The sequence below is a fragment of the Colletes gigas genome, unplaced genomic scaffold (assembly GCF_013123115.1).
Source record: "Colletes gigas isolate AHSC1104 unplaced genomic scaffold, ASM1312311v1 Colletes_gigas_Sc00004, whole genome shotgun sequence".
Lineage (NCBI taxonomy): Eukaryota > Metazoa > Arthropoda > Insecta > Hymenoptera > Colletidae > Colletes > Colletes gigas.
The window spans coordinates 9,824,421-9,836,191 of record NW_025106633.1 but is presented as its reverse complement, the minus strand read 5'-3'; the positions used below and the strand labels follow the sequence as shown (position 1 = coordinate 9,836,191).

Sequence of the window (11,771 nt, the reverse complement as noted above, 5' to 3'; positions counted from 1 at the left end):
AATTGAGCAACGTTTGCGCTCGTTCACAGTGTAGTATGTATAGTTTTTCGATTCGGTCATTTTACTAGATTTACGAGCTACCGAAAGCAGAGTTTACACAGTTTCATATATGTATCCCTAAACATTAATTTTCACCCATAAAAATGTCTCACACAAGCTAAAACTAAACGTATGTGTATATGCATATTTACAACAGAATTTACTTTCCTTATAACGTGTTAATTCCAACAATAAATAATTATTTGTTCCAGTTCTTCACTGTACACCCGTGCCAATAATTTTATGTTTCTCAGAGATTTGGTAAAACGACCGGTTCGATCGAAAAAACCGTTGTGGACGAGCTGTTGACGGTTAAAGAATAAATCGTATATTTTCTCCGTGATTCCAATTGCATCGTGCCGCAGCGATTTATAACAGTTAGGATTTGTAAATAACTGTCGGTAACTATAGATAAAGGTGTTAACGATCTCTCTTATATTTGTAATAAAAACGGCAATCCGGCGTGTGACGTTTATGTCGAATGGGGCTGATTCTGTCACTCTACTATCGAAACTCTTCTACGCCTAAACCGCCATTGTTAGCAGTTCCTGTTAGTGCCACGCTTGGACGATGTTTTAGTTTGAATCATTGTCGTTCTAGCGGGACGCCAGACCGAAACCTCCAAAACCTAAGCAAACTGTTAGAGTTCTGCCCAAGCAGATCGAAATACATTCAAGTGTATAGTATTTAGCAATGTAGGCGCCTTATATCAAATAAATACTTGTAGATTTCAATCGTTCTACCCACGTTTACTATCAACCTTTAACTTTTTACTATCTTTCATTTTTTTTTCAACAAAGTATCTTCGTTTATATCTATTTAGAAATCTTATTAGTACTATGTCGCATTATATCTCGGTAAAGAATTTATTTTCTCGAAAATGGATAGGATTTCGGGGGTATGTCTATTCACCAATAATGATTGTAATTGACCCCTGCTATCGAAAATAATTTTTTCAAACCGATTTGAAACTTTTCAATTTCGCCGAAAAATTTAGGCTCATTCTCGAATTTTTTTCTCGATAATGCGTAGGATTTCGGGGGTATGTCTATTCACCAAAAATAATTGTAATTCACTCCCGCAACTGAAAATATTTTTTTTACTATGATTTGGAATTTTTTAATTTCGACGAAAAATTTGTCCACTTGCTGAATTTTTTTCTCGATAATGCGTAGGATTTCGGGGGTATGTCTATTCACCAAAAATGATTGTAATTGACCCCTGCAATTGAAAATAATTTTTTCAAACCGATTTGAAACTTTTCAATTTCGCCGAAAAGTTTAGGCTCATTCTCGAATTTTTTTCTCGAAAATGCGTAGGATTTCGGGGGTATGTCTATTCACCAAAAATGATTGTAATCGACCCCTGCAACTGAAAATAATTTTTCTAGGACGATTTGAAATATTTTTTTTTCGCCAATAAATGTCTGTACCTATTCAGTCGATTTTTCTTAAAAAGTTTTTGATTTTTAATAAACCCAATTATGGGTAATGTAGTAATACAATTTAAACTCGACTCTCTAATCGAACATTGCTCCAAAGGAAAGTCTGTGGGTTCTAAACGCAGAATCGTGTCGGTGTAGTATAATTGAATTATCGAAGCAGCGGAGAAACTAAGCTCAATTAGGGTTCTACGAGCAATCGCGGACAGTGTACCACGTTACAGTTGCAGTTCATCAAATAAGTGCACAGCGCGTACTTAAAAACGACGCTTGGTGCTCGTACGTTTCATTAGTTTTCGAATAAAGAGTTAAATTAAATCTAATTTACTTAGAAGAACAATTGAAAGATGTAGAGAATAAATCAACGTTCCTATCTAAGTGCAATTTCGACCAAAATAATTAATAAACAACTTATCAAGTAAATTGTTTTGATCGAATCTGTCCTCAGATACCAAGAAATATTGATTTATTCTTGCCAACCTTAACTCTGTTAATCTCGTGCGATAAAAGATATTTGACGCGTTTACAAAAACTATAGAACATTTCTAATTATCACGATACAATTTTAAAGAGTGTAAAACAAAATATTTTGTTTCTTTTTTTATCCTAAATCGTTGCAGCGAGCAAGTAGTTAGAAAAATTGATTGTAAATCGAAATAGATCGCAGACAGGATGTCAGAGATCTCGCAAACAACATTAATTGTCGAGGACGTATCAGAGTGAAGGCTAGGATATGGGTTTACCGCGAGACTATCGGGTTTCCGGTCCGACCAGTCCGACGATTTTTAACCGCCATTGCTTTTTACCGATCGGTTTCTAGACTTATAAGCGATCTTATTACCGGTGTTTCATCGAACAGTTGCTGATCGTACGCGACGTCGTAAGGATGGACCGTTGGGCAGGAAAGGTGGCTGTCGTGACAGGAGCAAGTGCAGGAATCGGGGCGGCCATCGTTAAACAATTGGTCCGCAATGGTAAGTAAATCTTCGCACTAAAAAAAAAATTTAGCATTAATACAATACCAACAATGGGGGACAAAATTTTAATGGGAGATTCTGGAGAGCAAAATAAGACGAAAATCAAGAATACCAATTTGTTGATCGAGGCTTCGTTCAAAAGTTATTATCGTTTAAAGTTACGACTGTGGAACGGGCACGCTATGGCGCATGCGCGCGCAGCTGTAAGCAGATTGCCGTTCTACAGGCGGAATTTTAAACGTTAATCCCTTCCTGTGCCATTTACTTTGACGAAATTCAGGCCCAAAATGGCGTCAACGCGCGGTGAACAGACCATACTGATACTAAACTGCTTTGCAACAGAGATTAGAAGAATCGTGACCAACTCTTGTGGCGTACTGATAGGAACTAAAACTCAATCACGAGCCTGGCTTGAACTTTCTGCTCGCGAGTTTGGTTCCTGATATTCTGTTTTTTAGGGGTTAATAACTTTATAACAAAGATCAACAAATTAGTCTCTCCTATAACAACTTGTGTATTCCTGTCGATAAGAGGAAAAAGTAACGAGAACATTGGCTCTCTGTCCAAGGAATGATGGTGGCTGGGCTTGCACGACGGGTGGACAAAGTCAAGGAGCTGGCGGAAAGCCTCGAAGATTGCTCGGGAAAGTTACACGCGGTCGAGTGCGACGTTTCCAAAGAGGAAAGCGTCGTTTCCGCTTTCGCGTGGGTGCAGGAGAATCTGGGGCCCGTAAACGTGTTGGTAAACAACGCTGGAATGACGAAGGAGTCCTCGCTGATAGGTACACGGGACAATTAATAATTTTACTTTATGTCTCTAAAGAATTATCCTATAGATTAAGTGATAGTGATAGACCTAGTTGAAACTCTTCTAACTTGAGGCAAAAAATAAATTCTCTTTTCTCCTGGCCTAAAGAATACACTGTCCTGTGATGCCTTTTGGTAAGAAGGCTGTGAATTGACTAAATATTTTTTAAGTTCCAACATCTCTCTATGGTCTCTCATTAACACTAGAACTACCAAACCAGTCAAAATGACCCATTCGTAATTCCTAATAAAACCTGTAAAAAATTTACCGTAATTTTCTATAAGGGAATGAATGAACACTTATTTCCATTGCATTATACATTTCTTCACTCACCTATCGTTTCAATTTCCATGGTACAAGTGAACACACTGTAATTGTCGGTAGTTCTAGCGTTAAGATTCCGAGTGTATGGAAGGGTAATTGATTTGTAGAGGGTAGCCTGGAGGATTGGCGCACCGTTTTCGACACGAACGTCCTCGGGCTATGTCTCTGCACTCGAGAGGCTGTTCGATCGATGCGAGAGACCGGAGAAGAAGGGATCGTGATAAACATAAACAGCCTGGCGGGCGAACGAGTGCCCTTCATACCTGGTTTCTCTGTCTATCCAGCCTCGAAGAGGGCTGTGGTTGCTCTGGCGCAAACGCTCAGACACGAGCTCACGGGAACACGGATACGCGTCACGGTACGCATTACATTCCGTCTAATTTGTCTTGTTATTTAAAATGCTCTAAAGATCCTAAAGTTCGATCTTTTGCTACAGGGTATCAGTCCAGGACTGGTTGCAACGGAGTTAATGGTCTCGTACAGCACGTATACGGAGGAGGCATTAGCTTCGTTGCCCACTCTGGACCCGGAAGACGTAGCTGCAGCGGCTGTATACATTTTATCGAATGGTCCTAATGTCGTTGTAAGTATTCTTCCTTGTTTCTAGCTATTAACGTGGGGATAGTTCCTGTACTCGCCGCCAGAGGGCCCGCTCTCTCGCAAACACTCGAGCTACCCTCGCGTTCTTATATCCATACGCTCCTCGATCCAATATCCTTTGTTTATTTTCTTTAGAGGTGTACAATATCGTACAATGTGTGGTGGATCTAAAAATAGATAATATTTGTAATTTTATTTTCAGAAGAAACCAAAGAGCAATAAAAATAATATTCTTTTCAAAAGCTATAATATAATTATCTTGGTCTTGACCCACAAAAGTAATAAACGCATTAATTAAGCAACGCGTCTGATAATACACTTGTAATTAGATTTCGTTATTTTTGTAACGGTTAATCGCGCTGAAAAATTATGTTTTTTTTTTTCAGGTTCAAGACATCGTTCTGCGGCCCCTAGGCGAATCTTGGTAATAAACTCGTTGATAGTACCTATCGAGTTGCACTTTTATTAGAATTACTATGCCAATTATTACACGATAAATGCAATAACAATTATGTTTATGTAAGCTTACGAAGACACTTTCACTCGTTATCGTTGTTTTCACGTGTTCAAATGTTTTTCTCGTTCGACTGCTCCGACAAGAACAAGTTAATCGTCAAATGACATAACGTATCGCGTGTTTTCATTCAACGCGAGTAAATTTATCACGGATCGTCAATTATGCCGAATATGGTCATCTCCGAAGATCGATTTTTTTCTCTTCATTGTTACCACGTAATTTGATGCACCGATTCCAAAGATTGGATGAATTTTTTTTTCTGGTTCCAAACTGTGATCTGTGGTCTTTTCAAAATAAACAACAAAATCGTAAACAGCATTAAAATTCACTTTGTATAATTCTAAACGATATTGCTTTCCATACTCAATAACGACGAATGTACTTTAAATTCAAATAAAGGTTTCCACGATACTTGACATATATAATTTGTTAATATATAATTTTCAAAGCAGCCACTTTTGGTCGTAAATAACAATTTACAGTAGTTCGTTGCCTCGCGTACAAAGAATATTAATAAATAGTCTATCGTTTTAAACAAAAATGTACTGATACAGACGTCCATCGAGAATCCATCAAAACTTTTCCACGCAGCCAATACTCGACTGATCGTTTCCGGTTTCGTCGGCGTCCCCTTGCTTTCCACGCCTCAATCTGTACAAAGAGCTCTTCACCGACGAGTAAGGGGGAACGTCCGTGATGAATTCGTACCCCCTGTTGACCAACTGTCCTACCTCTTCCTTGTAGATCTGCGCGATCGGTAACACCTCCTCCCGCGCCCTCTTCCTGGCTATAGCCACGTGCTTCTTAACTTCGCACTTGGCCAGGTCAGGCTTGCAAGTGTGCTCGACGAACCTCAGGATCTCACCGTTCCTGGTAGCCATGCGACCCTTGCACTTGGACGTCTTCTCGTTCAGACACAGCCACGTGATCACCTCCCTGTTGCTCCTATACCGACGAAACTGGTACCCCTTGTACAGTACGAGCGGTTTCCCTTTCGAGGTTTCCGCCAACTCCATGATACCGTGCCAAATCGGCCGAGGATTCGCGTGAATGTCGTGAAACAGAAGGACTCCGTTCCACGGAAGTGCTTCGACTGTCGATGAAATCCTGGGTTTAGTGCCTGACTAGGCACACACCTCGCGTCCGACCGCGTCTCGAATTCCATCTTGTTTTTAAAAATAAGCAGTATAAGCACCGACCACAAATCGCGCTAATTCCTCTACGACCGCAACCCGAACGGCCACAACTGCTACAACCGACAGAGCCCCGATCGTGGTCCATACGACCACGAACAACGGAAATAGGACAAGAAATATTCTTCGCCTACCAACTTCCGTTGATTCGAGTGCATGTCGGAACGATTTTGTCTCTAAACTCTGTCGAACAGCTATTTACTTTGTTATACCTATGTAAAAATGCTACAATTTCTCTAGAAAAAATGCGTCTTACATACTAAGAGCCATGTCGGTCACCGGTGACCGTTCCATTCCACGAAAAATTAATCATGTACAGATCGAATCTACCACTGATTATATATTACATACACGATACAGTTAGGCAAATTTTAGTCACAAATAACGAATAAAAATGTTAGATTCACTGGTATAGCAACTTCCGTTTACCCTTGTTCCGTAAATTCCACTAACGAATTTGTTAGACAGACAAAAGCTGATTAAACATATTAACACATTAATACTTGTATCATTATTTAACTTACCTAAACGATTCCAACAGTAGCATCGTAAAAGGACAGAGAAGACAGCAAAACGTCTACACTAAATGCACAACACACGGTTTCGAAAAAGAAGCATGTCCGCCATTACGAAAAAACCAGCTTCGATTCGCAACATTATCGAACGCAATATTGATCCGTTGGCGCCAATATTTAGGCGGCAAAATACAAATCGAGTGCTTGTTTTACAGACACAATTCGGCTATGACTAGATGTATGCTAAACAATAAACTCGGAATAGCTATGCGTGCCACTTATTTAAGTAAACTAACCAAATATTTCGCAAAATCGTACGTATTTTTGGACCTCGCGTTGGGAACGTTCCTGAAGTACTGACAAGGTGGGCGCGATTTCACTTACCGACTGCACGAAAAACTATCGATTGAACAGAACGAATAATCGATATCCTGAATGACCCTGAAAAATTAGCTACGCACGGACAATCAATGAATAAAATTAACCTACTCAAAAATCAATTTGAATTTAGGAAATTACCTTTTCGAATAAACATTATGTCGGGAGAATAGAGTAAATAATATCGCGAGATAGGAACCGACAGGTTAGGGTTAGGGTTAGGGTTCCTTCGTGAACCGTACGATACGGGTCTCTATCGATCCTTGTTTACTAATCGGTTCGAAGAAGATACTATTGACCGATTCACACTAAAATAAAACACTCTCGATCGCCGAAGATTCTGATGCAATATTCTTAACTAATTTCACTATGCGTTACACGTGTTATGATTTTATGATAATTGGAAGAAATTACGAATTTCATAGAAAAATATCTGCCTATACTACATAGTAATTATAGAAACTTAATTACTGTTTAGCGTACCCTTTCCTATATTTTTAAAATTTTACCTATTTATGTTATTAACATTTCACACTGAAATGGATATACTTGGGCATTTATTTTCATTAAAATTTTCTTTTGAATTTGTACACCGTTATAAATGTTTAGGAATGTCTCGTTATGTAATTTTTTTACGAGCGCCAAAAATAACGTAATTTATAGAGGGTTCGTTAATTAATGCAGATGATGTAAAAGTAAATATCTGACGCAATATTTGAAATACATTACTCTTTTAGAAGATATCTGTATCTCTTTTATCTTTGTTCTTTCGTGTAGTAAACATATAGCGCGTTATATTTTAAACATTTGCATAGGACTGAAACTTAAAAAAAAAATGTTAATTTCTAAATTTTAAATGCTAGCAAACACGCAAATATTTGTAACACTGAGAATAATAGAGGTCAATATTTTTACTTAAAGTTATACTAACAAATTATGCCTACAAGGATCATAGTTTTCATTTGTTCTTTGTTTGTTTTGCGACAAAGAATCGCTTCTCTTTTGTTTACATTACAATTGCTTGTACGTGCTATGTATATGCTTCGATTTACTGTAACACAATACATAGGAAATCGATGCACAATTATTTGTAAGAAAAAGAAAAATGGTTCGAACGATCGAGACAAACTTTAACCGAATGAAAGTGGGTCTCTCTCGTAGCAAAATACCATTCTATCTCAAGCCCATTTCCCAGCAGCCTGCAACAATTTATTTCCTGAAAATAATGCAATATCGTCGCGGATGTAAATACTTGCGAGACTGCAGCAAATCATAAGCATGGAAACACCGGTGAAATATCTTTAGTTTGAAGATTAACGCGACCTCGGTAATCTTGGTTCACTACTTCACTTCGGTATATAAACCGTCGGTGACGCACCCAAATGCAGACAAATTTTCGTGGTCGAGGTTCCACAGTTCTCGTGCACGTTCGTTAACCAGTCAGTAAAGCCCAGAAAACAGCCATGGACTCAAAACCCTGGACCGAGAAAGTTGTCCTCGTCACCGGTGCCAACTCCGGCATTGGCAAATGCTTGACGGAGTGCTTGGTTGGCAAGGGGATGACAGTGGTGGGCATAGCTCGTCGTATCGACAAAATCAAGGTAACATTTAACTCTCTGTTAACGCCTTTGGTCCATTCTGGACAAATATTGTACCTTGTACTATTACATTTGTTCTTCTTAAATGCTTTCATTTAAATTTAGCACTTTTAATCCGCTTGGAGCTTTGAAATTTTGTAGAGACGAGTATCCCAGAATTTAAGAAATAATATTCCTTCGTTCGGAGCTTGGTTCTTGAGAAAATCGAACTTGAAGAACGAGATTACTCCTTTATTATGTGCTCTGAACAGATGCTTGCAGATGAATTGAAATCGAAGCCAGGCAAGCTCGTCCCCGCTCAGTGCGATCTTACTAATCAGGCCGAGATCCAGCGCACGTTGGAATGGATCGAGAAGAATTTGGGTGCCGTGGACATCCTGATCAACAACGCCGCCGTTAACATAGACCTCAAGGTGCAATCCGGCGACATGGAAGACTGGAAGAAGACCTTCGACGTGAACTTGTTCGGATTAACTTGCATGACCAAAGAAACGTTAAACCTGATGAAGAGGAAGGGCAAGTGTCTTCATAATTTTATCCATTTCATTTGCGTACCCTGATCAATTGTTCACTGTACATCGCTGACTAAGCAACTGTTTCATTTACGCTCCAGCAGTTCATGATGAATTATTCCTCTTCGATCCCATCATACGCAAAGAATCTTCTTTCTTCGTCCCGACTTAAATTCATCTTGAAGACTCTGGTATCTCCAGAACGAAACTTGGCAAATTAATTCCTCAGCGTACGTTCTGCTACTACACATTCACCGACAATGTCACATATATTTTTCCTTTTCTTGAGTTACACAAAATTGCTAAATCCTCTAAAATAAGATAAGCAACTATAGATCGAAACAGTTTAGATTACAATGTAGTATTTATGCATTGCCCCTTCCCCCTTAATATTAATCCTTTAAGATACCTAATTGTACAAAAAATGAAACCCCTATAATGGCACAAGTCCACCTTTCAGTGACATGGATACGACTAAGAAATTTTACGATACAAAACTATTTGTTACATTGAAATCATTAAATAATACACGTAATCTATTATATTGTTCTTAGGAATCAACAACGGTATCATTGTAAATATCAATGATACGTGTGGTTGGAAGATTCCAGTCACTTGCAATCGCCCAGTATCTCCTGCTTACATCGCCAGCAAATTGGCATTATCAGCATTGACAGAGTGCCTTCGAATGGAATTGATGCAGGTCAAATCGAATATTAAAGTGATGGTGAGTTTGTACAGAGTGGGCCAAAAGTTCTGCTACAGATCTGTAGCTCGACTTGTCGAATGACACTTTAGATAATTGTTCCATAGCATAGAAGTTGACAAAATGTTTAAGCGACTGTAAATGTTAAAGTTACGACAGATTATACATTTGCAACAAAATTTACTGTCCAACCTGTAACATTATTATTATTACTCATTAATAATACATTACTGCTTCTTTTTTATCACAGTCCATAACTCCTGGCTTGGTGGAAACCGACATGACCGCACAATGGCTGAAGGAGAACCCATCTATGCCGTTGAAACCGAAAGACGTGGCCGATTGTATTCTCTTCGCGTTGCAGACTCCGGAAAATGTTCTGATTAAGGAGCTCGTGGTTACACCCATTCGCGACACAATGTAAAAATGAACAATCGATTTGTTCGTTCCTTCCTTACAGCTTCATATAAAACAGACCAATCAACTCAGTGTAAATAACAAATTAAAAACTTTAATCTTACGGAACGTTGCACAAAAATTTTAAAAATACTCCAAAAATATACACTCGTACGCGAAAGTATTCGAACGCTTATATTTATAACATTCAACTAATGAAATATATATGTTAAACTGTAACATTTGATATGATATGATACATACATGTACAAACTTCAAGGAGGAAGCCATTTATTAGCAAGAAAAATAAAATTATGAATAATACTATTCCACATGATTCAAGAAAGAAGTTGTTTCATTCCCATAACACACTATATGACAACGAATTAAAATAATAAGCTGAAGTTTCCAACAGTTTTTATGAGGAATAACTATTAGAAAATTCCAATGATAACCAAAACTCCTTTATTGACATACAAATTAGTTTGTTTAACTACAGAAGCTCATGAGACGAGTCGAGTATGTTCCATGTAATTTTAACAACTAGGTGAAACAGTAAAATGCTTACTTCGTTAACCAGTTACATATTCCACACCAGTGGAAACTTGTTCTTCTCTTTGTCCGATGAGTCACCCGAAGAGAACTACTACATATCAACAAAAGATTAATGAGATTACATTTTCATTTCTTACTTTTTGTTACTCACCTGATGAAACTGTTCAAATTTCAGGATCCCTGTTACTTCATTCGTAGAAACCCATTAATCTTCAGAGATTAGAGGCACATTTATAAATTAATATCCAGTGAACCAATACAGTAATTTAGTCTGATCGAAAAAATTTTATTGTACGCAGTTTATAAAAGGAAATCATTATTTTATCGTTAATAAATTAATCATCCAATGCAACGCAACAATATTTTTTTTTTTGTAATTTTGTTTAAAACATACAGTCCAAACTTATTCGAATTAAAATAAATAAAATAAGATTTCGTAAGAGAGGAAATATATATTCTAATAATTCCCTCCTGTTTATCAAATTGAAAAATATCATAGTCTAATACAAACATATGCATGTTTATGTAAGACTGCAATATTCTTAAATAGGATGTACATTCTACGAGTAAATTTCATCAAACATCGTGACAAACGCTCGAAGACAATATAATAATAGCGGTGTAACCATAAAAGAGATACTTTTGAATAATACACATTAGTTGAGGAAAGGAATTGAGGATATTCAAGAATTTACCAACGATAAAGAATTGCATATCTTTATTGCCTCTTCTTGAGTAGATAACGACGATTGGGAGCTTTGTAAAAATGTCTCTTATCGTCAATAGATATAAAACTAAAAAAGAAATTTAATGCCAAGACGTAACAATTAAATCATCTATTTGAAGGGAGACTGGATACTATCGTGGAAAGGTTAATACTACTACCGGGATGACAGAGATTCGATCTGCCAAAAAATATGAGAGACTTTCATAAGGATTCAAACGTGTTTAAGCTGAACGTAAAGAACATGAACGATTAATTCAAACACACTTAAACATCTTTCGAGCTGACGGGTATTGTTATATCTGTTATTTAAGTTAGTTTTTTTTTGCGGGCAGTGTTCGGGTGAAAAATCAAAATATGTGGACATTTATAGGACGTACATTTGTTTAGAAGAATGCATGCAGAAAATGTGTGTCGAAATGACGTCAGATATAAACTTGATCAAATACCTTAACAGCGAGCAATTCGCGTCCGTTTCGATCGGTGAAA

At 37.7% G+C, this 11,771-nt stretch overlaps 2 protein-coding genes across 2 annotated transcripts; both read left to right on the top strand.

The window, feature by feature from the left end:
• Window positions 1-1,740: 1,740 nt before the first annotated feature.
• LOC122405507 (farnesol dehydrogenase-like) lies at window positions 1,741-5,039 on the top strand. Its single transcript, XM_043410311.1, has 6 exons — window positions 1,741-1,759; window positions 2,340-2,454; window positions 3,026-3,238; window positions 3,696-3,946; window positions 4,025-4,171; window positions 4,575-5,039. The coding sequence occupies exons 2-6, from the start codon at window positions 2,367-2,369 to the stop codon at window positions 4,614-4,616; spliced, it is 741 nt and encodes a 246-aa protein (XP_043266246.1). The 5' UTR covers window positions 1,741-1,759; window positions 2,340-2,366; the 3' UTR covers window positions 4,617-5,039.
• Window positions 5,040-7,673: 2,634 nt separating this feature from the next.
• On the top strand, window positions 7,674-10,108 carry LOC122405241 (dehydrogenase/reductase SDR family member 11-like). The gene is made up of 4 exons (XM_043409829.1): window positions 7,674-8,392; window positions 8,641-8,905; window positions 9,456-9,628; window positions 9,858-10,108. Exons 1-4 carry the CDS (start codon window positions 8,255-8,257, stop codon window positions 10,029-10,031), a joined length of 750 nt encoding a protein of 249 aa, XP_043265764.1. The 5' UTR covers window positions 7,674-8,254; the 3' UTR covers window positions 10,032-10,108.
• The last annotated feature ends 1,663 nt before the right edge of the window (window positions 10,109-11,771 follow it).

What these genes read in the sequence shown, in the direction of transcription:
- LOC122405507 (XM_043410311.1), top strand. Translation starts at nt 2,367, where the DNA reads ATGGACCGTTGGGCAGGAAAGGTGGCTGTCGTGACAGGAGCAAGTGCA. An exon ending in GAACACGGATACGCGTCACG is followed by an intron (nt 3,947 to 4,024) that starts GTACGCATTACA and finishes CTTTTGCTACAG; the next exon opens with GGTATCAGTCCAGGACTGGT. An exon ending in CGAATGGTCCTAATGTCGTT is followed by an intron (nt 4,172 to 4,574) that starts GTAAGTATTCTT and finishes TTTTTTTTTCAG; the next exon opens with GTTCAAGACATCGTTCTGCG.
- LOC122405241 (XM_043409829.1), top strand. Translation starts at nt 8,255, where the DNA reads ATGGACTCAAAACCCTGGACCGAGAAAGTTGTCCTCGTCACCGGTGCC. An exon ending in AAACCTGATGAAGAGGAAGG is followed by an intron (nt 8,906 to 9,455) that starts GCAAGTGTCTTC and finishes TATTGTTCTTAG; the next exon opens with GAATCAACAACGGTATCATT. An exon ending in AATCGAATATTAAAGTGATG is followed by an intron (nt 9,629 to 9,857) that starts GTGAGTTTGTAC and finishes TTTTTATCACAG; the next exon opens with TCCATAACTCCTGGCTTGGT.